This window comes from Pteronotus mesoamericanus, unplaced genomic scaffold (assembly GCF_021234165.1).
Source record: "Pteronotus mesoamericanus isolate MK-2021 breed Mesoamerican mustached bat unplaced genomic scaffold, CSHL_Meso_final contig_130, whole genome shotgun sequence".
Taxonomy (NCBI): domain Eukaryota; kingdom Metazoa; phylum Chordata; class Mammalia; order Chiroptera; family Mormoopidae; genus Pteronotus; species Pteronotus mesoamericanus.
In genome coordinates, this window is record NW_026555060.1 from 2,693,388 (window position 1) to 2,720,329 (window position 26,942).

The window sequence follows — 26,942 nt, forward strand, 5'->3', positions numbered from 1 at the left end:
GGGGTACTAAATATAATCAAATAAAAGGCACAAAGGGAAGAGAAGCAATAACAACTGGAACAGAAAACAATTAGCAAGATGGTAGACTCAAACATAAAATATTAATAATTACACTAATTTCAAATGGACTAATGATTCAAAGTCAGAGATTGACAGTACAGATAAAAAGGTAAGTTAACTGTATACTGTCTACAAAAAAACAAACCTTCAAATATGAAAACACTGGTAGAACTAAGTGAATTCAGCAAGCCTGTAGGACACATGGTCAATATACAAATACCAAATGCATTCCTATCCATAAGCTACACTGGAAAAATTAAAGGGATTATCATTTACAATAATTTAAAGAAACCCAAAACACTCAGGACATGAATGGTACCAAAATATGCCACTTTGGCATAAGGACTATTTTGACTGAAGGTAATCGAGAAAGAGCAGATGCAGAAGGAACTTTATGCCCCTCCCCCTTTCTGCCTAAAAGCAGAGCATGAATTTCCCTTTGTGAAGTGTTCCTTCCTGCTCTCCTGTATCAGGAAGAGAAAGATTCTTAATCACTGAAGATGACTCTTACTGGTGATGCTGCCTACTTAAGTCTGCCTAAGAAATGTTAGTAAATAACCTTCACCTAGCATCAGTTTTCCATATACTGTATTTACCTTCCTACAATTTACCACCTCTCAAAGACCTTATCCCCTTTTCTTTGGCCAGTCACTTCATAATTAATCATCCCTTGTTAAAACAGTATATGTAAGCTTCCAAGCCTAACTGCTTTCTTTGGGTTTTCCTCTATTTTCTGTGAGGTTAACTCATGCATGCATAATAAATCTTCTCTCCTATTACTCCTTCTTTTATAAGCTTAATTTACCAGCCCCAACCACTGAACCTAAATGGGTACAGGGAAAGTTTTTCCTTCCCTACAGTGGCAAATTTAACAAAGTATCAGCAAGACCTGAACAGTGAAAACTATCCAACAGAGCTGGGAGAAAATAAACAAAATGTAAATAAATGGCCATCATGGGGGCCAAGACTCTGCCTGCTAACAAAACAAACTTCTAAGTCTACTGAGCCACTAGTTTGTAAACTCTTCTCTGAATGTTATAAATTTTATCCTGGAACAAACCAGACCATCAGAAAGCTGAGTATTCAGACTATGTCATTTTTTTAACCTAAGTGCCTTCTACCAGTATATCCTTAACTTTATTCTGTAGAAAAAATATAAAGCTTGTTGGGTTTTTTTTTTTTTGAATGTTCAAGAAGTTATTTACTATAACAATGCAGTACCTCATCAAAGGGGCCCAAAGAGAAATTTTTTCTGAGACCTGAAATGCACAAAATATATCAATTCTTCAAATCATCTAACATGCCTGTGGAGCTTGTGGACAACACTAACTCCACAACTCATCAAGTTTCTAATTTGGCTCTGGACAGTAGTCAATTTGATCTAAGTTTAGCAGTTATATATTATATATGCATTTCTGTATATACCTTTACCTGATCTTTATTTACTGATATTGCCTTTTATATTTTAGAATATTTACTCTAATTTCTTTTGTGGGATGAAATATTTTTTCTATAAACACAAAAGGAATGTTTTTAAAGAGAGCCAATGTACTCATACTAAAGAATTCACTATTTAATTAAGGAAGTAATAAAGACCATAAAATTATTTTACTTTTTTAGATTTCATTTATTTATTTTCAGAGAGAGGGGAAGGGAGGGATAAAGAGAGGAAGAGAAACACTGATGTGCGAGAGAAACACTGACGTGCGAGAGAAACACTGACTGGTTGCCTCTCCTGCACACCCAACCAGGGTCCTGGCCTACAACCCAGGCATGTACTCTGACCAGGAATCGAATCGGCGAGCTTTCGGTTTGAGGGACAATGCCTGACACACTGAGCCATACCAGTCGGGGCAAGATCAAAAAATTATTTTAAATGTATGTAGTCTCACATTACTCTTCTAAAAGCAGAAAACAGTGGGAGATGATGAACACAAAAAGAAAAGTAGGGAGAGAAAACCCAAGTAAGGAGTAGGACTTTGAAGAAGTGAACAGCTGGTTAAGAGGGCAGCAAGTAGCTAATGTGAACAGTAACATTATTAGAATACAATGTTAAAGCAAATGATTCAGATTAAATATGGTAAATATAAAGTTGGGTAGGTAGAAGGAAGTCATAATGGGTTAGGTGCAAAAGTAAGCTAGGATTTGATTCTCAAATGTGAAATAACACTGTAAAACAGATTGTAAACCTTTTGAAATATATGGGAGGTAAAACATCATCTCAAACCTTTTTTGAAGCCACTAACTAAAGTGATCTAGTTACAGTTTTACATCTAGATGGAATCCTAGAGAAACTATATGGTAAAAGTTAAATTTAAAAATGAAGAAAAAATTTAAAAAATACTTATTTCAAATAACACACACAGATTGTGAGTCTTAAAACTCCACCCTACTGATTACCTGGGTGATTTCAATAACATGAATGACTTAGTCTTCATTCTATGTATAAACCTAACCAAAGCTAAGAGTGCAAAAGAATTTCCCAAGGGAAAAAGATAGGGAGGTGATTCCTTCACTACACACTACCTCGAATTAAAATGAAAGACAAGCATTTACTGTGTTTGAGACACAATGTTAAGTCACTGAAGACACCAGGAAGACTAAAACTATTCACAGAAAATCATACAATAATGCTAAAAGTTCAAGACAATGAAAGAGGAATCCCATTAAATAGTACCTAGAAAATCCTAAAAATCAATGTCAATATAATTCAGCATTCTCACTTACCTATCACTTTATAAAAGATACTCTTTATAATTCATAAAATATAAAATGATCCACTTGACAAGATTTATTAAATGACATATGTAAGGCTTAATGTTAATATTTTGGTTCTTTAAATGGATAGTTTCATAGACGAGAAACCTTGTTATTTACTGTTATCTCTATTTATTTCATGAAGAATACTATAAATAATACGAAAGAGAAACAAGAAAAATACTTTGATAAAATATTGTACAAATGTTACAAAATATTAAAAAGGAAAATTTTCCAATATGTATAAACACTTAAAACACTAGCACGTTTTTGGAAAATCTTAAATAGGATTGCCTTATGAAATATAAGAAGTTAGAAATTGTATTTCTCAAACTTGCTTACAACATTTCACACAAATATATGTCAGCCTTTGTTATGACAGGGCATAAATTACAAATGCAGAACATGTGACAAGCACTGGGGAAGGAGCAACTGGATAAATTCAAGGTTAGAACCAGCTAAGAATAAACTCCAGTCAGATGAATGAGAAGGTCAGCAAATGAGGTCTGTGTGAAAACAAGGAGTTGGGCTGATCACGTTTTCCAAACATCATGTACAGGATCAGAATCTGGGCAATCTATGGCAGGAAAAAGAAATCAAAATGAAGTTGGCAGCAGGTATGAAAAGTCAGAGAAAGAGGCTAAATAATAAAAGGTCAGAGACTAAAGAGCAGAGAACACCAACAAGCAATTTAACAACGGCTCAACAACTTTCGTCAACAGCTGCTTAGAACTTGGAATTGGGAAGAGTCAGCATTTGAGAAGAGGAAAGAGATGTGCAGATGTTACTGACATTTGTCTTTTCCTAGAAAACACATGATTTCAATGCCAATTTCTAATTGCGGCAAAAATATAGTCCAAATAAATATACATGTTTATATAAATATAAATACAAGAAGGTACAGATTCTAAATGATTCCATTTTGCTACCAAGCAAAGGAATCAGAAACCAACAGCTTAGTCTCTGGATAACCAAGATATACATTAACGAAATCCTATTTTTCATTTTCACAGACAATATAAAAGATAATTAGTCTCAGAGGGGAAAAAAAAAAACCTCTTGAGTGGATAAAAACTAGTGGTCACCTCCGATAAGATTTTGAAAAGAAGCAATATTCAAATTCCTACACAAACTTTTTCCCACTTCTTGAACCTGCTATAACTGTAGTTGAAGGATGGAGATCCAAAGGGATCTCCATGACTCAGAGGATCTACGACGTCAAAACATTTTTATAATCCTAATATGTTATTTGTCTGTTTCACTCTGTTGACATTTACACTGATGATACAAAAGTAATGATGGATAAAACTGCTGGCCCTTTAATACGAATCAAGGCCATGGCGCCAATCATATTCTTCTCTGCCATGCACTCACAATTAAAAGAAAAACTAAAGGGAGAAAAGGCTAGTTCCATTATGAAGCACTAAAAAACAAAAATTTTTAAATTTTTAAAGGTGAAAATGACTTTTTATTATTCTCTGTAGCAAAGTGAAAAAATGTCTACTGCATACCTAATTAAATAGTTGTCTCGACAAAAACACTTGTGTAAATGAGAGCTAAACCAGTAGCTTTTCTTCAGGGAATATCATTTTTACTTAAGACAGAGAATGGTTACTCAGACTCATGTGGCAGACATTTTCTTGAGAATAAGTGAAGTGAGCATGTCATTTCAAAGAAAACAACCCACTTTGCCATCAGTGACGAAAATCAAGCTTTAAAGCAAAAATTAAAAATTTGGCAAACATACCTGGCACTGTGAATGTGACATTTTCCCAGTTTTTCACTTTTCTAAAGAGATTAGTGGTGATATTAGCGAATGTGATTTTTAAAAAAATACTGTAGCAGTGTTGGGAAGTCAGTAAACCAGTATTTTCCTAACGACCAATGTATGATGTTAGAAAATTAAGCACGGGTAAAAGATCCATTCAAAATGTGCAATAAACCAATGGATTTTAACCTATCAAAGTTCAGAAAATTCACATAATTCAGATTCCACACTATACCCTCTAAGAAACTATCATTTGTGTAGTTTTAGAAGTGATATCAAAGAAGGATATCCAAATATCTAAAAGGGTTATTAAAATATTCTCCCCTTTTTATCCACATATAAGTGTGAGATTTTCTTCTTAGACTTCCTCCAATTTAATGTACTGCAACAGACGGAACATAAAAGCAGATGCGTGAGTCTAGTTCTCCTATTAAAACTACACTTCAGAAATATTTGAAAAAAATGTAAAACAATGCCACTCTTCTCATTGGAAAACAATTGTTTTTAATAAAAGTATGTTAACATGAAATGTTATTAAACCCATTATTTTTAAATATGTAAATGTTTTTAAATTTTAATTTTATCATATAATTATTAATATAACTCACAAAAACTCTTTTGTGTCCTCAATAATTTTTAACAGTATAAGGGTCCTGATATCAAAAAATTTGATAACTGCTATTCTAATCATCTATGAAGCTAAAATTTTCTTACTCTATCAAATGGGGGATAATACTTATAAGCATAAAATAGTATATAAGGGTTATCACTTAAAAATAGCTAACAGTTTAGTATTAATTATGTCCGTAAGTGCTGGGCTTAATGTTTATACGATTACTTAATTTTTCCTTACAAACATTATAGAAAATGGATATCTATGTCTTCACAGAGTCATTTAGAGAATTAAAAAACAATACTTGTGTAGCACCTGGCCCAGTCCTTCTATATAACTTGAATTTTTAATAAATATTAATTAATGTGCTTGTTATTGTACCATAAAACTATGTGAGAGCATCCTATGTACAACATATACCCAGCTAGTTTGAAAGGAGATTCCATATCCAAGACCAAGTTATTAATGGCCAATACTAATCTAACTACTTATTAAACCAAAGTTATCTTACAGACATTTAACATTTATAAATATATCCTGAAAGGGTCTTTGCAAACCTGGAAACTATATACTAAACCAACAGAGGTCAAGCAGGATTTCGATGCTCACCAACCTTGTAGTGATCAAGTCACTTCATAGTAGAGTAAGTTCTTTAGTCAAGTGTCAGAACAAAGGCCCCTAACAATTTAGAACCAGAAGAGTGCCAATATTGCTGCATGTATATGAATGATGTAGACCATTCCGAATTCATTCCCTACAGCATGCATTAACCACTGAACTAAAATGATTTAATGTGGGACTAATGACATTTGGACAACCTGGTCTTTACTCTCATATAACAGTAATAGACTAATTCACATATTTCTAATTATACTACCTTTTTGAAAGCTGTTTGGAGCCTTCATACTCCACTAAAATATCAGTCTTCTTTACAGAGATTAGTTATCATAAATGTATCTCTTCTACTATTCTCCCTGCATTCCCCTAAAGTTGGGGTGTGAAAGCAATGTTGCAACTTCTACATCCCATTCAAGGTAAACTCCACTTTCAAATAAGCATACATATTCATAATGCATAATATATCAGGAACACAAATATGTGTATGCAGAGTATATGTAAGCATATATGTGAGGGCATTGTATGTATGTATGTATATATACACACATACATAGAACATACTGCCTTAAATGTTAATAGAAAAATCTTTATGGACAAAAGGATAAAACTGGGACCCAAGAAACCTAAATAGCCCAACATCCATAATGATACATAACAATTACAAAAATAAGCATTAAAGACATAATGTAAAGGTGCTCAGATAAAGAAAAACACCTGTTTCTAAATTCAGAATGCTGAAAAATGTGTCTCAAACTCTTCAGATAAACAAATGAAGTAAAATATCAGTAGGCATCCTAAATTCAGGAATGTTTTATTATCAATGGTAGACATTTTATCTTATTACCTTTGTGAAGAAAAATTAGTTAGACTAATCTCATTGAATTTCAAGTGCCTAGCACACTGAATGTGCTCAGTAAGTACTGGAGAGAAATTGTAAGATTCAATCTACCCAACGTGTCTAATCTTCCAAAACCTTTTAATAAATTAAAAATATTACATATATCAATTCAAATAATTTACATGTTAGCTAAACTTTTCTGTCTCTCAATCAACATACATACTTATGTCCTAAGAAATGCTACAACTCTTCCTAGTGAAAAATGTCAGCATGATTATACTAAATATAGGACTTTAACTTTAGAAACATATGCATACCATATAAGCCAATATGTTTTATAGAAAAGATATATAGGAAGTACTTGTCAAAAGTCTACTTCATAGAGATTTTATATTACTAAAAGTAACTTTATATTATAACTAAAATAACAGCAAGCAGATTCCTGTTTGAATCAGAATGCACTGTTTACCATTAGCCAATAAAACTGACAAATCAAAACAAAATAACAACTTTCCCATAACTCTTTCAATCTAATTAAAAAAAAAAAAAAAAACACCAAAAGCCTCTGGTGTCCAGATAAATACAGAGAAAGGTATGATTTCGTAATAACCAAAAAGGGCTCAACCAAAACTTCAACCTGCTGTAATCTAAACAACATAAAAATTTGATTTTTTTTTTTTTTTTAGATTTGAGACTTTTAGGTATTACAACCTGTAAAATTAAGTACAGATGAAGTTAGAAACCCTGCCTTTAGCTGACAAAGGAACAAGACTGGGCATGAAAGTTATCACACTTAACGGTAAATATTTTTATTTTCATAAATATTGCTCCTATTTAAAACAAAAGTATAGCAAATGCTATACGCTGAACAAAGCATTCCGAACTGAAATAAGAAGTATTTGCGAAAATTTCTCATTTCTAAAACAATTCTTATAGAAAACTACTAAGACCAGTTCAATTATAAATAAAATTAGAAAAGGTTTCTAAAATGACCTCTCATATTACATGTATATTCTTACTACAAAAAAGAAAAAAACCTTCAGGTTTATATATACAGCATTTGGTCAAACTTGGAGTATATTTTTTAAAAAAAATTTGGAGGATTTTCTCTTCTGACCTTTCTCAGTACTAAGATCCATCATCACATATGACTTAAAGGAAAAGTATCAAAATTCTGAAATTATAATAATGTCTTAGCAATACAAGAAAACATATACAAACAGGCTCTCAGCCCTTTCCTATCATTTGTATTTGTCTACTTCCCTCAGTATTAGTGAAGGTGAACAAAAGGAACAGAACACTTTGACTACTTGCTTAGGAGGAGAAAATTACTGACTGGATTATCTGGATAATTTAAGTAAACAATTTTTCAATTTAATCTGTTACCCTGGTATAACTGAGAAGAAATGAAACAAGTTGAAATCAACATTTTCCAGTTTTATGAGTTTTAGAAACTTACAATATTTTACTTAAGATTTTAAAGATCATTTAAAAATTCTAGTTAAATAACAATTCTTAACTATATAATGGAACAACCACCACAGACCATAGCATTATATAAATTAATCTGCACAATATTTGCTGATGATTTGGATTTAAGAAGAGAGCCTTTTAAATGGACAACAGGGTGGGGACTGACTGTGAGAGGGGGAGTCTGAGAGGAAGGGATGATCAAGGGGGGAGAAAGTGGGACAAATGTAACAGAACAACAACAAAAAATGTATGATTCAAAGAACCCAATTACACTAGAAAACAGACAAAAACAGAAGGGGTCCAATGGTTAACGTAAATAAGCAGAAATCTACATAAAATTCCAGATGCTCAATAAAGTCACAAAAATGAATATTAAGGTAACAGGCTTAAAATAGCTCAGTATTAGGTACAATAATAAAATTGTCACTGTGGTATAAAGAAGTCACTGTGGTATTCATTATTCATTACTGGACATTTGTACAAGGGGTTAATCCTTTAAACAAATAAAAGTAAATTTCTGGAAAACTTGCTGTGTAATTGCATCTCTTCACTTGCAATGAGAAATTTTAGAAAATGGTACACTTAGCTTCAGAGAGTTAGCAGGTCAAATAATATTAAATAAAGAAAAAACTACTCGCTTACTATGGTTTAACGCAACAGGTATATAGGAACCAAATTAAGAGAGACTGAAAATTAGGACAAATAATTAAAATTACAGAGGTTATTTTAATAACTAGTAACAATGAACTACTTAGGTACAGTAAAATCTTAACACGATATTAAACAATTTTAGTGGGAATCACAGAAAGCTAATTTTTAAGACACTATTAGAAAAATCTATACTTAAGGCACAAAACTATGTTCGAGTAGGTTTTCCTAGAAAATAAGACTTTTAAAATCCATTATTTACTGAAAATTTAAATGGCAAACAAAAAAGTCAAATAGACCTACTGAAACCTATTTGGTACACTTCTTTAAATTCCATAACAAAAATTTTAAAAAGCAAATTATAATGAAGCACTGGAACCTTATAATTGAATTAGACTTGTTTAAACTCAACCATTAAAGTCATGTGACCATTTCTATTTATGTAAGTTCCTTGATGAAAGTGTGTATACCACTATTTCTAAGTAGATAATTCACCGTATCATTTCTAAGGAAACTCACTAATAGTATCCAAAAAAAAAAAAAAAAGAAAGGAAATAATGTAAATTAACAAGAGGATTCAACTCAGACAACAAGCTGTCAGGAGAGGAGGAAAGAGTATGTTGGCAGGTGTCTGAAAGAAGCTAGGTAGTACAATGGAATCAGTTTTCATCCTGCAGAACAACCATGAGACTTGCTGCAATGTCAGCTCCAAGCACACACTGAGGGACTCCAGAAAATACTCATTGATCATGCAGCACTTTATAATGCGCATAGGCTTTTTTCTCCTGCTAACCCCGCCTAGCTTCCTTTTGCAGCTTATTCTCTCAAACCCTCTCCCCCTAATCAAATCTCTTCCTAGAAATAAGGAAATATTTAATCAATTATCTTAACAGTCTGAGTATTAGGAATACCACTCACCATCATGAAACCTCTTTATCTGAATTAGCCAGTCTTACCTTAATGAGGGGGAAAAACCCTAAAGATAAGAAAATGAATTTTAAATATCTACACCTGTAAGTGCAAATGTTTGACAATATACAATATCCAAGGTAAAAACCAATTATAGTTTCACTTTGACATGTATTTCCTTGAACTGATTTATATACTCAAGTAGGTTCTTATAAAATTGATAGGGGGGAAAAAATCAAAATTTAAAATTCTCATGACTCAAAATGCACGTTTTTATTAGGAGCTCTGAAGCATTACTACCTTAAATTTTAGGATCGTTTAATTTTTATTTAGTAATTTATTTTATAATAATCAAAGTCACATGAAAAATCTAGAACCAGAATGTACCAGCTAAATTAAGCAATTAGACTGATATACATATGTCCTTAATTTTACTTCCAAAACTAAAATAACCAGTTGTTTTTAATAGTTAACTACAAGCAGAGGCTTAGATATGTAAATGAATTCTAAGACATATGATACTAAACCTACTCAAAGCTGCTTTTCAGACCCCACCTTCTAATGAGTTAATCTAAAGGTCACCACCAGCACAGGCTTTTTATTAAGTCCGAGGCCCATTCTTTTTAAAATTTATTATCAAACATGTACCTTACAATTTATAAAACATGAACTTTAAACAAAATAATTCTACACTTGTTTAGTAATCACATGAATCAGGCTGGCACATTCTCACACGGAATAAGGTCTGACCGTATCTTGCTTTTATGCTCTGCCTCTCTTTGCTCTCTCCTCTAATCTATTCATCTGTAAAATAATTCCGTCACATAAGGTTTCTTTGTTTAGATTTCAACTTTCATTTCATTTACAATTCTAGCCCTACCTCAAGAATGTCTTCTAGAACATATGCTTCCATTTCAGCCGCTGTCTCCACCATGTTTTATCAAACTGCCATGTTTCTTACTGCACTATGATTAGATCATTGCCAGCAGGAACACTCCTCTGTGTCAGCAAGGGAACAGGAAATGGAATGTTCTATTACATGCCTAAAGCAGCTTAGTTGCTCACTAGCCAGGCACCTACCAAAAGAGCAGGGGGTGACTCGCTCTGTATTTTTTAAAGATACAGAAGCTCTATTCCAAAGCAAACTTCTGTCAAGTAATTTCAACAGACAAAACAGATAAAGTCTCTTATTTTACCATTTCAAAATGTAAAATCCTAAAAATCTCAAAAAAGACACACACACACACACACATATATATTTAAAACTATTTAACACGCCTGGCTTCCTGGTTGAACAAAAGAGGCTGAAGTGGGTTACATAGCAATTTATCCTTCGTAAAGCCTTGCAGTGAGATTAATGGCTGTATTAAACATGCAAAGGGAACAAGGTAAAACCAAATTAGCAATTTGCTACATCAAACAAATACATTATATAACATACATATTACAGATGCTGACTTGAGGTGTCAAAAATAATTACCTTAATGCAGTTTTTTTTAAATGGTAACTGGTTTTCTATAAGCTAATCTGTTTGAAAATATCTAAGACAATGAGAGGAACATCCCACTGATTTACAGTTACTAAAGCAAGACATAATACAGTTATATTCATTTTCTAGAAATGCCTTTAATTTCACTTACTAACAAAAGAAATATCCCTCCTCTTATCATAAATATTACAAGAGATAAAAATATATCAGATAACTGAAATTCAGAAATATTGTATCTGGATCATTAAAAAGCAAGTAAGTGACAGAGCCAATTTATATTATATTCATTAGTGTAATTGCTCTTCAGTTTAGTAAAGTTACTTTGTCAAATTTCTTCCCTATGTACTCGGGAATAAGAAGAAAATCAGTGGGAAAGGAACAATGTTTTCTGTTCTGTGGCATTAATAAAACAACCCTGCACTTTTAAAAGTGCCACACAAACTCAATTTGAAGTGATCCTTTAATGTGCAGATTAACCAATCTAATTATAATTCTAAAGTAAAGAGCTCTTCCAGTCTAAAATTTCCTAACAAAAAAGAGAAGAATTAAAAAAAACAACAGGAAAATGGAGGAGGGAGTTACTGTTAACACATATGGCCCACTCTATGCTGAGAAAGTGGTATGAATGGGATTGCCAGTAAGTCTCTCCAAAGTACAAAGATTTTTGTAGTTCTCTTGGACCTCAGTTTATTAATCTGTAAAATGAGGTAACATTTATTCAACATGAAATATCTACTGTTTATCAGAAATTGTTCTAGGGATAGTCAACAGGACAGACAAAATTTCTTCTTACGGATTTATAAGAAGATCAAATGTGATGGTCTCTACTGCTCAGTTTCTGGTATTTAGGAGGTACCTGTACTGTCAGGCAGTATGTTTCTTTTTTCATAATTACATTACTTAATCCTCATAATAACACTAAACAATATTTTAAAAGAACAGTAACATTAATAATTACACTGTGCTCACTATATGCCATATGCCATTTTAAGTGTTTTGTATATATTAACTCACTTAATTCTCACAATAATCCTAAAAGAACAAAAGGTACTATTATTTCCATTCTACATGCGTGGAAACTCAGGCATAGAAAGCTTAAGCAACTTGTCGAACTTACTCCTAACTGAGCTAGGTTGAGGAGATAATATCTGAATGCAGGCAGTTGGTCCCAGAGTACATCCTCTGAGCTATCTACTATACACCCTCTGGGTGATATTATCCTTATTTTACAGACAAGGGGATCAAGCCTCAAATAGTACACAGTTATATATCAGACTTTGGACTCAAACAAAGAACAATCTGATAAAGGGCTGTGTGAAATTAACGGAAAACAAATGGTATTAAAAATGTTTTCCTTCACACTATATATTGGGTTGGCCAAAAAGTCCGTTACGTTTTTTCCGTAAAATAATAGATACATTTTTCATTTTCACCAATAACTTTGTTGATTTGCATACTTTGAGTATGTCGGCTATCTCCCACTATTGGCTTCTAGTGGGTAGAGGCCAGGAGTGCTGCTAAATATCTCGCAATGCATAAGTCAGCCCCCCCAGCAAAGAATTACTTGGCCAAAATGTCAATAGTACTAAGAAACTTCGCCAATCACTTCTGACACATTCAGTCAGCCACAGCACCTTCTCCATACACTGCACAGATCTCACAAATCTTTTTTGTTTCAGTTGCGTTTTTACCTTTCTTGAAATAATAAAGCATAATATGGCAAAAATGTTGCATATTTCTTTCCATCATCAAAATTAAAATGGCTGCACAAAAATTCACCAATTTTGATTTTTTTTAATGCTTGCTGATATGACACCTATCACAATACAATGTAACAAAATTGTTCTAAATAAAGTTCAAGACAACTGAGCACTACTAGAGCCACTGTACAGAAAAAACATAACTGACTTTTTTGGCCAACCTAATATGTGTGGTTCTGTCTGGCATTTGGAGAGTTCTCAAACAAAATAATTTCCATTGTTAAGATCTAGTTTAAAGAGAACTAGCAAATGGGCTTTTACTATTTCAGGACCTCAGGTTAATTTTTTTTATGCTTCAAATAAACTGCTTCATCCTTAGACTAAGAGAAGTCATAAATAAAGTTTCTTTCTCAAACCTTCCTCTAACATAAGCAAGCGAAGACAGGTTTGAGTTCAAAGACTTCTCATGTTGGAGTACTCATTTCCCATAAACCAAAAAGGCTTTCCAGCTTTACAGCACAAGAAATTTGGCCTCCTAAGGCTCAAGTCAATCAAACTAATCATTCTCTTCTTCCCTTCCTAGGGTGCTTCTCCTATGTTTTCTGATATTTACTGTTAAGCTTTATACCAATAAATATGTGATTATGGCTTTTCTACAGAATTATGGATGTTTATATACCATTTGTCTTCTCTTTCCCTTACAGAGCAGAAGTTTGACAAAAGTAGACAACACTTTGATAACTAACATATAGCCGGGGCCAGCAGTCTCTAGCATAGGACAGTAATTTAAGTATTGTTGACTAAATAATAAATGCATGAATAAAGGAATCATTTGATATCCAGTAACGCCTCCTAATTCTCATTAAATTATTCTGTCATCAGAATAACTTCTGATGAAAAAAACGTTTGTTCTATGACTACTACCTATAGGTCACAGTAAGAAATAGTAAATATAAACAAGAATATATATTTCAGAATCTCTGTAATTCTTTTCTATACAATAAATAATTTTATTTTCTGGTCCTTTTTGTTAATATGATGATCTACGTCACAGTGTAAGATACTCAGTCAAAAGGGTGTGAAAGGAAATTCATATGCATCTGCCTTAAGACCCTATATTTTAAAAGTGAGCCACCTTCCTTCCATTTCAATTTCACCTCGTAGGTAAAAAAACTTTTTCCATCTGCCTAAAATGGATTTCAATGTTACAAAATCTTTTATTTATGCCAATGGCAAAAGCATTAAAGTGTAAAGTGGTTAACATACTAACAGCTAAGCAAACTAAACCAATAAATAACTTAAATCATAAAAGAAAATACTAAAATGAGAAGATTCAAATGTCCAAAGTGAAGAGAAAAGCTTGCCATTAAAAGCAGCGGGCGGGGGGGAGAGGGAGGAGGTGATGACAGAGGAAGGCTCAATAAAAGAATCCTCTAAAATTTACAGCTTTATTTAGGACCTGCACAGGGTTTCTGAACAAGAAGTGTACTGACCAGCAAGCAATCATATATTGTAAGATTTAACATTTTGTTGATGTTTATTCCCCCAGATTAATCAAAAATCAAGGTAAAGGAGTTCTGTTCCCATCAAATATATTTTTATATATTTTTTTCAATTTAGGAAAGGGCAAGACTTTTCAAAATTCACATTTTCAAACAAAACAAGGACAAACAATTTGTGGTAGGACAAATGTAATGTAATGATTTCACCTACCTACATAAAAACAAAATCTGAACCCACTTCACCTCTCAAACAAAATGTATGAAATATAGTCATTACTTTACAATACCTATATTTTTTCTTTACTCTGCAAATCATATTTTAGCAGAAATATGAAACTCAACTGTAAAACAGCTTAGACTGAACATAAATGAGAGATAAGGCTATTAAAGAGTTAAACAGAATTTACACTAAAAGGCTTATAAAATCTGGTCAAATTTCTGAAGCCTATACATTTATCAAACACCATCCCCATGACTTTACCATTTATCTCTCCAGAATCAATCATGTCACATATGACTAAGTAGTTTTAAATACATGGCTAATGTGTCAGGGTAATATTCTTTTCATTACCTTCATAGTTTACTTTTTTGTTAACTATGGTTTTTATCTACAAAATAATACATACTCATGAAAAAATTATACAGGGAAAAGTAACCTCTCACAATTCCTAAAAGACAGTTAGTATATTCTTCCAGAATAACCTACATATATGAAGCATATCTTAGGGTAAGATTATTTTAATACAAATGGAAACATAGTATGCATACTTCTCTCCTTAATTTTTTCAGATGAGCACATGTAGATCTCTTTGATTTTGATAACTGCTTCAATTTTCACTGAAGAGTTGTTCTACAGTTTATTCAATCAGTTACCTACCAAATGGCACTTGCATTGTTTCTAACATTTCATAACGCTGCAATGAACAGGCCCAATGAAAGGGCACACATATTCTGCACATGCCTCGATATAACCATGTGTTAAATTTCTTAATGGATATAAGTATTTAAAACTTTGGTACCAAATTACCCTCTGAACAACTTGGATATATACTCTGACAGTGAAGACGACTACCTGCTTCCCTACAAATGAAATCCAGATCAGGAAACAGCATCAGTTTCAAAACCCGTATCTAGGGCTTATTTTTAGTTCCTCATCATTTCCGTTTTCCAAGAAATCACAAATGAAAGTTACACCTCCTCTCATCTAACTTTTGTCCCTTATCCCCCCAAAATCACATAAATTCATTCCCTGACAGGTTAAAAACTTCAATTATTTACCAAAAAAGAGAAAGAAGAAGCAAAAGCCACAGACTATGTATGTGTACATATGGAAGTGGAGAAGAGAGAAGAATGAGGAGTCAAATAATCTATCCTTTAAAAAAAGAAAATATATATCTCAATAAATAAATAAATATCTACTTCTGTTAAAATTCCACCTGGGTTTAATATTTTGGTTCTTTTTTAAGTTTAGGAGTAAATTTTAAAGTTTCTGCCAGAATGTAGTATTCTAAAGATGTAGAATTATTTGAATATATGCTCACTACAGTAAATAAAATACTGTATTGTTGGATATATTTATTTGTTTACCTTATTCATTTCATATTATTCATTTTTAAAGCATAAAATTCTGAAGTAATCCTTTCAAAATCAAATGTGTACTAAGAAGACAGGCCACACATAAGCAGTTTTTATTAATACAAAGATCCCTAAAATAGTTTCTATCTTAGTTTCTTGACATATATTCCAGTCTAATTTTGATTAATATTTAAAAATAAGAGCAATTAAAACTTCACCAGAGCCTTCAAAGTAAATGTTAACAGTTAGATACTGTTTTAGATATGTGTAAAAATAACTAGAAGACTTAGGTAACAAGGGATTAAGTAACCACATAAAATAGTAACTTCATAAATAAAATAATGTAAAAGCCATCCAGCAGTATATTCTAAATGTGAGGATGGATGTGAATTATTTTATAACTTATTTAATTGTTTAAATTTTCCTCAAGGTTAATACTATTATAAGTCCTAGTAAACTTATTTTTTTAAAGCTCATAATTACCAAATTTGATCAGTCACTTATGCAAATATTTACTAAGTGCTTACTAGGGTACATGCTTTACACTACATAATAGATAATAGAATGGCAAATAAATTAGTACATCTTGAAGAGTCTATAATTGAGACTCCTGAGTCTATAATATTGATCCTGTTTTTAGGCAAAGTTTACTATCAAAATCTTCAATAATTTTTCCTCTTCTGACTTACAGACCTTTTCATTTTCCTATAATCCGACTAATAAGTAAAACCCCAAACTCCACCTGAACAGTACAAAAATATTATAAACAAACCATTTCACCCAGATGTGTCCTGTGTACATAATGAAATACAAGCACAGTCTTGTCCAAATATTAGTAACATACTAAGCGAAGTGAAAAAACAAAGCAGCTTGTCCATCTTTTCACAACTCCAATAATAGTCGTGCCTGTTGGACACTTGTATTTGTTGTCTCTACCCATGAATTCATTCTTTTTCCAGTATTTCACAATAGGCTCTATGTATACAAATAGATAAAACATATTTATTGTTTTTAGATTACATTCAACCCCTCAAATCTGTCTGTATTGTACAACATCTCCAAATAAAAATAAAACAAGTATTTATAATAGAAATTACTTATTTCAATGTTTTTGATTTTGCTTTATATAGGCTCTATCTACTGATAGCATAGCATTCTCCATTTGCTCAGCAACACATTAACTGTCTTCTGCTCCAGAGCAAAAAGTATCTGCAGACAATAAAATACACCAACATAACCACAGCCTCCTCCGCTACCACATCCTCCACGCACACAGTAGTGGATGGTGAAGGGGCTGAGAATAAAACATACAAATTACAAGAAAAAACTTAAGTCCAAAGCCTATTTTTTAGAGTCACTAATTTCCACCACCCTTCTGAAGGACAACCGTCCTACCCTAGGGGACCAAAAAAGAAGTGCCAGGTAACTCACCCAAAATAGTATCAAAGGCATGGACAATAATCAGTGTAAAAACTACCAAAGTAACCTTGGAATCCAAGTGCTGTCACTGGCTTTCCTCTGGTTCCTTGATGTTCTGGGGTTGCTGGAAACAAGCTCCATCAGTCTGGTCTCTCAAAATGCCTGTGACCACTATGCATTTCTAGCCTATTTACAACAAATCTTGAATGGTTTCCCTGTAAGTAATTATTCCAAGTACCAAAAGACTCCTCTTTCAAACGTAATTGTATCACCTGAGAAATATGGTTAGACCAAAAATTACAAACGGGGGATCATTCCCTTTTCCACTAACCTAATCCTGACCAGATAGAGGATCTTTAGGGGCCTTCACATAAAGAGAATCTTAGAGCAGTTATGACATTCTCAGAGCATTACTGTGACATTCAAATATTCCCAAAGTAGATATATAAACAGGACTACCACGCAACGCTCATATATGAATATAATTTTTTCAGTCATTATAACTGTGAACTACCTCTTCAATTATCATGAGGATATCTCAAGATGCAGCTATGTTAGAAGCAATGTAATCATTAGTCTCAATCCCCTCCACCCCAAATTTCAGATATCCAATTTTATTATTAAATCTCCAACAAAAACGAACATAAAAACACCAAAGGCAGTATCTACTAACTTTGATGTTTTTAATATTTATCTTGTTAGGATATTTTATGAAATTAAATTGAACCCACATTCATATATTTCAACCTCTCACCAATCCTTATCAGAGTCAAGAATTTTCTAAGAAAGGTTATCAACTCCCATCCTTTTCAAACACATAAAGCTATGTCTCTCAATGAAGGCAGTTAATTTTGTTTAAAGGGTAGGCCACTGAATAGCTTACAAAATGTTTAAAAGCATAACTGAACCATCAAACATTTTATCCTTAGTAATTTGTTTTTGAATGCTTGAGGAAACCTTCTCCCTCTTATACAAATTCCACAATTTCCAGTAAAATGCTTAGTTTTTAAAGTATTTCTCATAATTAAATTATTTTAAAGGTGTACATTTGAATAACTTGATTTTTTTTTTTAGCACTCCAGCTGACTTAGAAAACTATATACAATTTAAGTAGAGTTATTATACTGTACTAGGTCATAAGGTCATTTCCAGTTTACTTTCAATACTAAAGGTGTATGATAAAAGATTTTATATTTAAAAAAATCAAATCTAAAAGACATACGATTAGAATTCTGGCTCCCAAAAGATCATGTTTCCAACACAACACTCCTAAAACTAAGCTTCCAAAAAACAATTTACCTATGTGGAGTATAAACAGGATGCCAATCTGCCTTTAAATTGAAGTGGCATCAAAATAAATTTCATTCAACAAATACCATATGGTTAGGGCCATAGTATCAGCTCCCTCTATAGAAGGTAAAAAAGATAATTTCTATGGGCATCTTCCTTCTTCCAGGTCTTCCAGAAGGCACACTCAGCCTCCAGCAACTGTGGCTCTTCTTGACCACATGACTTTCTCCTATTGGTAAGTCAGGCTTCTAATCCAGGTCTTCAATAAATCAAGAGAAAACGTCATCTTATTCAGAGGCACTGGCAGGAGGACTCAGAATTTTACCATATATCCACACTTTTAACAACAAACTCAAAAAAAAAAAAAGAATGAATCATGGAAAGGATTCAGGAATTGACACACAAAATCAAGAATATAAGCCAGGCAAGAAATAATTGTGCATCTTACATAAAAGTAGTCACACATGTATTCTATGCAACTTTCCAATTTCTGGAATTAATCTCTATGTGCCCTCATTTCTGTCTCAGATAGTTTCTAAAAACCATGTGGTCCTATATGTTATTTTATCAATAAAAGTATTAATTAGGAAGATGCAACATGTCTACAATCTTTGCAACATTATAAATATGATGCATGCAAACAGGATTTTTAAAAAAAATTCAAGGGCCACAAAAGCAGAAGAGTAATAAATCTTGTTATCCACCTGCATCCAAACGGCAATATATTATCACATTGTTAACAGCCTTCTAGTGTGGTTACCAGCTTAACTTTAATATCATTTTTTCTGTTTCTTGATTTACCAATTTTATATGCGATTAACTGTCCATTGAAGAAATGAGCATTGACCCGTACTTTGTTGCCCTCTATTTCCTAATTTTATAGGTTATACTATTTTTATATTATACATTCTACTTCATAATTATAATGCATCCTAAATTTTATATATTTGTTAGGTTGAGTCTAAAAACTAAATGAATATATAATGTGAACAGATAAATACTAATCATGGAAATGTAATTTTATGTCATTTAGACATTCCTGGTTGAAAGAGAATTGTCCACATATTTTACCCTGATAACACTATTAAATTTTCTCCTGGTTTTCTTCAGTTCTTTATGAAGGCCAAAGATTGCCACTGTAGCTACCAGTTTCCTCCCCTCCACACTGCCCTAATTACAATATCCTCTATCTCAAAGTTTTCACTGTTCTATAGTATCTCAAATATTTTCCTGTAAGGTACACAGTTTTGGCAAATGTAAAACATGTACTTGTCCTCATGTGATAGCATGGTTAATAGAGAAAATTAAGGCCCAAATCTATTCCCCTCAAATGATGAAGACACTGCACCACTGTCCTCAAGCATTCAGCAAGTCTGCTAAGAACTCAGTCATTTGATTTTCCATTTTTTTATTCTCTCTCTCTCAAGCAATAACTTGGGGTTACCTTCTTATCCTTAGAGTCCTGAAATTTTACCAGATGTGTCTAGATTCTAGGTGTAGATCTTTTTCCATTCATTCTGCTTGGTACTAGATAGGCTCTTTCAGTCTGAAATTCATTATCTTTCTTCAGCTCATGAACTTTTCTTCAATTGCTTCTTTCAGTGTTTTCTCCTTTCACTGTTCCTGTTGTCTGCTTAAAGAACTCATATTTACGCACATGAAAGCTTTGTGATGTATTTTCCATACTTAATTTTCTGCTTTTCCAGTTCTTTTTTCTTTTTGTTTCATACACAGAGTTCCTCCTCTTTAGTTCTAAATCAGCATCAATTCAGTCTTCATTCATGCTAAACTTTTATTTAGCCCATCCATTAAATGTCTTTGTAATTTTCAAAATCTTTTCTGGTTCTCTGCTCCCTTTTCAGTGAAAACTTTGATTAATCACTGCAACACATTCTTAAATCTTAAATGAAATACAATTATACTTTTTCTTTGAAGTTTTCTTCTGAGTTATATCTGAGGTTAGGGGTTTTATCATCTTAATCCTCTTCCATCGTGATTCTCCTCAATTGTATGACTGTCCCTATTTATACTGGCTAACAAATGATTACTTTAATGAGAGAGTATAGGAAGCCAATGTGACCTTTCTCTGAGGTTGTTCAGGTGTGTTTTCCCAACTGGCTTCTCCATTAAATGTGAAGTAGTACTAATCAAACAGATAGGGCACATGGATAAGCAGGCATCCCAGAAAGGTACCTGGACATGAAGTCAAGTTTGCTGGGTACTGCCAAAACTGTTTTATTTTCTGGAGTAGCGTGCCTTAGTGCCTCTGCTTCTCTCTCAGGTTCCAACATCTCAATAGCTGTTCTACTGAACTATTGATATATTTCGTTAAGAGATCAGTTTCCTAGACTTTAGGCCTGATGACAAGCACCACTGCCACCAGAGGTGTTTGGGCAGGAGAAAGGGCCAGGAAGAAGGCCCACCTAACATAGCACTTTGGAAAATAATTCTTTTAAAAATTCTTGATTATTACCCAGTTGCCCACTACTGTTGTTTGTATTGGTTGACTCCGGCCTTGGAGCCTTTTTGAGATTCCCCTAAGAAAACCTGAGCTTACCTCTGTTATCTTGGGTTCCAGTTTCCTCTGAGATTTTGCTGTCAATCGGATCTCGTGAACTTTCTATCTTCTCCAAAATTTCTGGTCCTCTGATGGTACCTGTAGTGGACTGTGAACTGTAATTTTACTGCTCAACATGCTTTTTTCCCCACCCCCTTTTTCTAGTAAAATAATCCCTATTGTCTATGGGAAAAATATTGCATTTGATTTGGGTAGAGGTGATTCTTTCCAACCACCACAGGGGTGGCCATATGGCCTGGGTCTGGCTAGAATATCCCATACCCCTCTCCTTTGGCAGCCATCTTTGCCTGGCTGAAAATAAAGTTAATAAAGAAGAAAAGAGAGACTAAAAACATTGACAGAAAAACAGTACTGATGGCATTATTCAAATCTAGATTCATCCATGCCTAAGGAGGATCTTGGGCCCTCCTTCCCCACACACATGCAAACACAAAGTTAGAGAGCTAATGAAGTCCTTTGCTCTTCTTTATAGTAGTCTGACTAATATAACATCTGTTCCTGCTTTTCAAAACCATAATTTAATTCAATCTTTAAACAATATCATCAGTGGGATGTTCAAAAGAAAGGAAGTTAAAGAAATCTGTTGCCTTGGCTGGGTAGCCGACTTGGTTATAGCATCATCCCTTACACATCAAGGTTGTGGGTTTGATCTTCTGTCAGGGCACATAAAAGAATCAACCAATAAATGTATAAATAAGTGGAACAATAAATTAACATTTCTTTCTCTCTCCCTCCTTCTCTCCCTTAAACCAATCAATAAAATTCTTTTAAAAATTGGCTCAATCTACCATATTTAAAACAAAAGTTAGAACAATAACTATAAAATAAGCCTCCAAAAATGAAATTAAAGCTTTATAGTTTGGTGTTAAAGATATAATGAATAAATACATGTAAACTTCATTAAGTACATCTTATCATTGCATAAAGCAGCCTTCATACCTTTAGGGGAAAAATATATATATAATCCAATTATATTATAATTATCTTACTTTTTTTCTGAGTCAAGATTCCAATTATTTCAAAAATAGCAAAGGAAAGAATGCTAGTGTAGTGATTTAAAATTTTCTAAATCTACTATAATATCAAAAAAACTGCCTGAATGGGTACATAGTAGCAATCCCTGGAAGAAAAATTCTGTAGCTTAGTGTGATTATTAGAGCACAGATAGGGAAAAGGTTTACTTTTTAATTTTGGAGGTAATAAAGAGCACAGAAGGTCACTGAACTCTTCAATGAACAGAAGGTAAAATCCAGTACTCTTTACCTAAGATTCATAATTCATGGTTCATAGACATATGCCTGAAGAACTCTATAACCCTCCTGAAACATTTGTAAAAACTATGTATATATTTAAGTATATTTTGGGAGAGAATAGGTCCACAATTTTCATAAGAATCTAACTAAAATCCATGACCTAAAAAAAGTAAAAACTGCTCCTGATTGCAAAATAACAATGACAACTTTATTAAAGAATTACATGGAATAATTAAATCCAGAAAAATAGATAAGTAATGAATACCTCCAACATTTAAAGCAGTAGTATACTAGAAATATAGATATCTCCATTCTTTAGAAAAACTGTCAGAAAAATATTATTAGCACCAACATGAAGAAAATGAGGTTAAATAGTAACTTTCCAAAGTCACCCATTATTAAAGCAGGATTCAAAAACAAGTTTCAAATTCTTTCAAATTCTTTCCCAAGTTGATTTCAAATTCTTTCCATGTAATCCTTTTTCCAGAAGAAATATTGATAAGGAAAGAAATACAAAGGCAATGGATTACTTCATAATGGAATGTAATTTTATGTCAGGCATAGAAATTGCCAAGCACTCACATGCTTGGGGTTTCATGACATTGGAATCTGACCCTTCTTCCTAATTGCTATTTAACATTTTCAGGGGAAATTTCTGCTTCTGATAGTGAGCTCAGGAGGACCTTTGTATTTGATTAAGATGATTGAATCTTATTAATGTTCAAGGCTGCCTAAACCAATGAAATGGGTGGTCTGGCAAGCAAAGCTGTCCTTTGGACTCCATGAAATACAAAATAAAGTTACTCATGCATATAAGACAACAAGCTGCAATACCAAGTTTTGTGTTTTATGTCTTGGCAGAGAAGACAAGGATCTGGTGAGAGGCTAAAATAGGTAAGACCTCCCACATACTAAGGTACATTCACAAATTAAAATATATTCCATTACTTGAATCTAGTCAAGAGAACTCTGGTACTAGAGTTTGGGTTGGAGCCAGAAAGCTGGGTTAAAGGGTAGAGAAGATTTTATACTGTGGTTACATGGCAGCAGAGAAAAGTAGAAAAGGCACAAGTGAAAGCAATATACAGAAAATTAGGGATGTTTTAAAGATTCTGAGATTTAGAAAACAACATGGTCAAATCTTTGCTTTACTTTGTCATTTTATCTAGAACCACAGAATCATCTGCTAAGTCTATAGCAGAGAAGTCACGGAAATATGATTTGCTTCCTAATTCCTGAAAAAGAGATAAGTAGAGTTTATCTTTTTTCCCATTAATCTTATCTGTCCCTCTTTATTAACAGTATGATAAAATCCTATAAATTTTTAAATTCTGAAGGAATTTATGAGCGTATTCTATTTAAATACTAAAGATTTAATCAATCCAGAATTTAATCCTAAAAGGCATCTATCCCATACAAATATCATTTGTGAAATCTTCATTACAGAATCCCACTCTCTATGCCAACATTGGTTCCACCTAAAATAAATGAACACAAATGCAAAACTACAGCTGAAGAAATTTATTGGCAATCTATAAAGCAATCCCTGGAATTCAATAAAAAATTCAAATTAAAAGGAATTAAGAAAAAAATCTACATTTTTCTAAATTACATTTTTATTGTATTTCAAAAAAATAGCCAAACATCTTACTTACTAGTCTGTAATCCAGTTTTCACAAAGCTCTCCATCATTCCTCATAGATCAGTTTTAACAGCTAATATTTAGCTAAAATTTTGGAGACCCTCGTAGTTTACAAATGTTTTCACGTACATTATCTCATCTGACCTTCCACCAAAAAAAGGTATTCTTATGTCCCTTTTATGTAAGGATCTGAGATTCAGCTTGCACATCATACTTACTTGACAGCATACATTAAGTAAAAGACGTACAGGGTTTAAACCTGCATTCTTCTCACTTCACACTTTGAGAACTTACTATAAAAGAGGTCATATACAAGATATGCACTTAGATTTGTTGTTCCAGAAAAGGAGAATAGTACACTATTCACTCACAGTCTATGAAATCTGTTTCAAGATCAATCACATGAATTTTTCCCAAAATGGATGGGATCAGGAAAACAAGATGCAACAGAATAGAGCAACATTAACAAGCTTCCCTCTGATAAAGTTATTTTGAGGGGAGGGGAGTTGTCTTATAATCTGGTGTTCTAATGAACTCTTAAAATGTTACAATACTACATGTTACAATACTACATGTAGTAACAGGACTATTACTACAATACTCCAGTGTAACGATCTAGAGGCAGGTCCTAAATGAGAGTAAGGTGTCATTCACAAAGATCTATAACGAGAACCTAGATACAAGATCAAATGAGCTAGTGAGCTCTGCCACTCACATAAAACATATTTCTTGAGCAATTACTAGGGAGGCCATAAAGAATAGAAAGGAAGCAGTGGATTACAGGAGTTAAGAAAGCAGACTTTGATGTGACACTGCCCATGTTTTATTTCATTTTTATCATTTCTGTGACCTTGAGCAAGTTATTCTTTGCCTTGATTTTTTAACTATAAAATGTGGATAATATTACCTACCTTAGAGCTGTCATAAAATTAAGTGAGATACTATATGTAAAGCAATTAGAACTTGCCTGGCATATAGTAAGCATTCATGAAAATATTAGTTATTAAAATATTAGTTATTGAGGTTATAATCACCCAATGTGCTAAGTGTTATGAACACCCCAGAGAATAAGTTACGTTTTACCTGGCTCTTTATGGACAAGTTAGCAGTCAAAAGAGAGTGACATCCAGAAAAAACAGATTATCAATAGGGCTTGAAAGCTGACATTAGACCTAGCACATCCTAAACCACAAAAAAAGTGTAATTTAAAAAAATATGGTATGGACACATATAAAATGGGAATTACAAAAACAGTCCCAGGCACCTCTTGTGTAGGACTTTCACCACTGGAATATATCTTACCAAGATATAGAAATGCATGCACAAAGATATGTGCCAGAAAGAGTCCACTGCGTTATTGTTTGTAATGGAAGAATACTGAGAACAACAAAAACACTGGCTACAAACACTGGATTGAAACGAGGGAAGTCACGATACATGACAAGGGAATACTCCACAGCCATTAATAAGATCAACTATACGTGTATTTATTTGTATGAGCAGGATCTATGATGAATTATTAATTTAAAAAGAAAACTTCAGAATATTTTTAACATAACCACATTTATATAAAACAAAATTTGTTTAGATAAATATACATGTGAATATGTTTTAAAAAACACACAACAAAGAGGGCCATGAAATTATACACACTGTAAATGTATACCTTAGGATAAAAACTAAGGGAGATTTTCAATTCTTATTGCTTTTCTTCCTCTACTGTTTAAATTTTTAGTTTACATTTACTACATGTTTAATAAAAACAGAAAAAACGCAATCTCCCTTTAGGATTCCTCTGACATAAAAATATTAAATAAGCAGAAAACACCAGTCATAGTTTAGTATCATTACCGCATCCTTTAGCATAGGTTTGATTTAAAAGATCTGTCACTGCTACAATAGAGTTAAAACTCATCTACCCCAGGTCTTACAGCAGCTCTCCTATTTTATTCAGGCACTTCCTCAATAGCAACTGTGTCAGTTTTAAATTATTCTTAGTTTATTTGAAATACATTTTAAAAACATGGGAACAAAACTAAAGAACACTGAATGATAACGCAAGAGAATGAAACACGTTCATAGAGTTCTTAGGTCCTACCCTAATAATACGGGTGTACAAAAATGTCCAAGTCCAAAGACCACCTACTTAAGATTAATCTTAAGGATATTATGCTATGTGAAATAGGCCAGTAACAAAAGGACAAATACTATATGGTAACACTTATATGAGGTATCTAAAGTAATCAAATTCATAGAAACTAAAAGTAGAATGATGGTTGCCAGGAGTCAGCGAAAGGGGGAGTTGTTTAATGGGTAGAAAGGTTCAGTTTTGCAAGAGAAAATGTTCTGGAGATGTTGCACAACAATGTGAATATACTGAAAACTACTGAACTGTACATTTAAATGTATAAAATAGTAATTTTTGTGTTGTTTACCACAATTATTTTTTAATTAAAAAAATAAAGAGGTAAACACCAAATTATATAAACCACTTAAAAATTACTAAACTATAAAGAGATCAGATAAAGCAGTCGATCAAATTCCTTTCCAACTTCTCAGTGGCAAATATGGTTAAAAATAGAACGTAAAATTTAAAAAAATAGGATGCATATAAATTGAATCTACAAAGCACAAATCTTTACAAGACTGATGTATGGAGGGAAATGATTTATGGTCTCTCCCAACAACTTTGAAAATCTAATATAAAATGGATAATATTCACAGAAAACATAAATTAAAACGTTAATAAAATCACATCCAACAGTATGTAAAAGGAACACTACATCATACTAAAATTAGGATTAGTATTA

At 32.8% G+C, this 26,942-nt stretch overlaps 1 protein-coding gene across 5 annotated transcripts in view; it reads right to left on the reverse strand.

Moving 5' to 3' along the window:
* ANKRD17 (ankyrin repeat domain 17) overlaps positions 1 to 26,942 on the reverse strand; it is a 149,456-nt gene that overhangs the window by 109,887 nt on the left and 12,627 nt on the right. Inside the window, exon 1 of one of the 5 annotated variants that reach the window (XM_054591513.1) lies at positions 10,565 to 11,134. The exons of the other annotated variants lie outside the window; for them this stretch is intronic. Coding sequence (XP_054447488.1) covers positions 10,565 to 10,618 — 54 coding nt within the window. The 5' untranslated portion in view covers positions 10,619 to 11,134. Of the gene's footprint in view, positions 1 to 10,564; positions 11,135 to 26,942 lie in introns of those variants that run through there. 5 annotated transcript variants of the gene reach the window in all.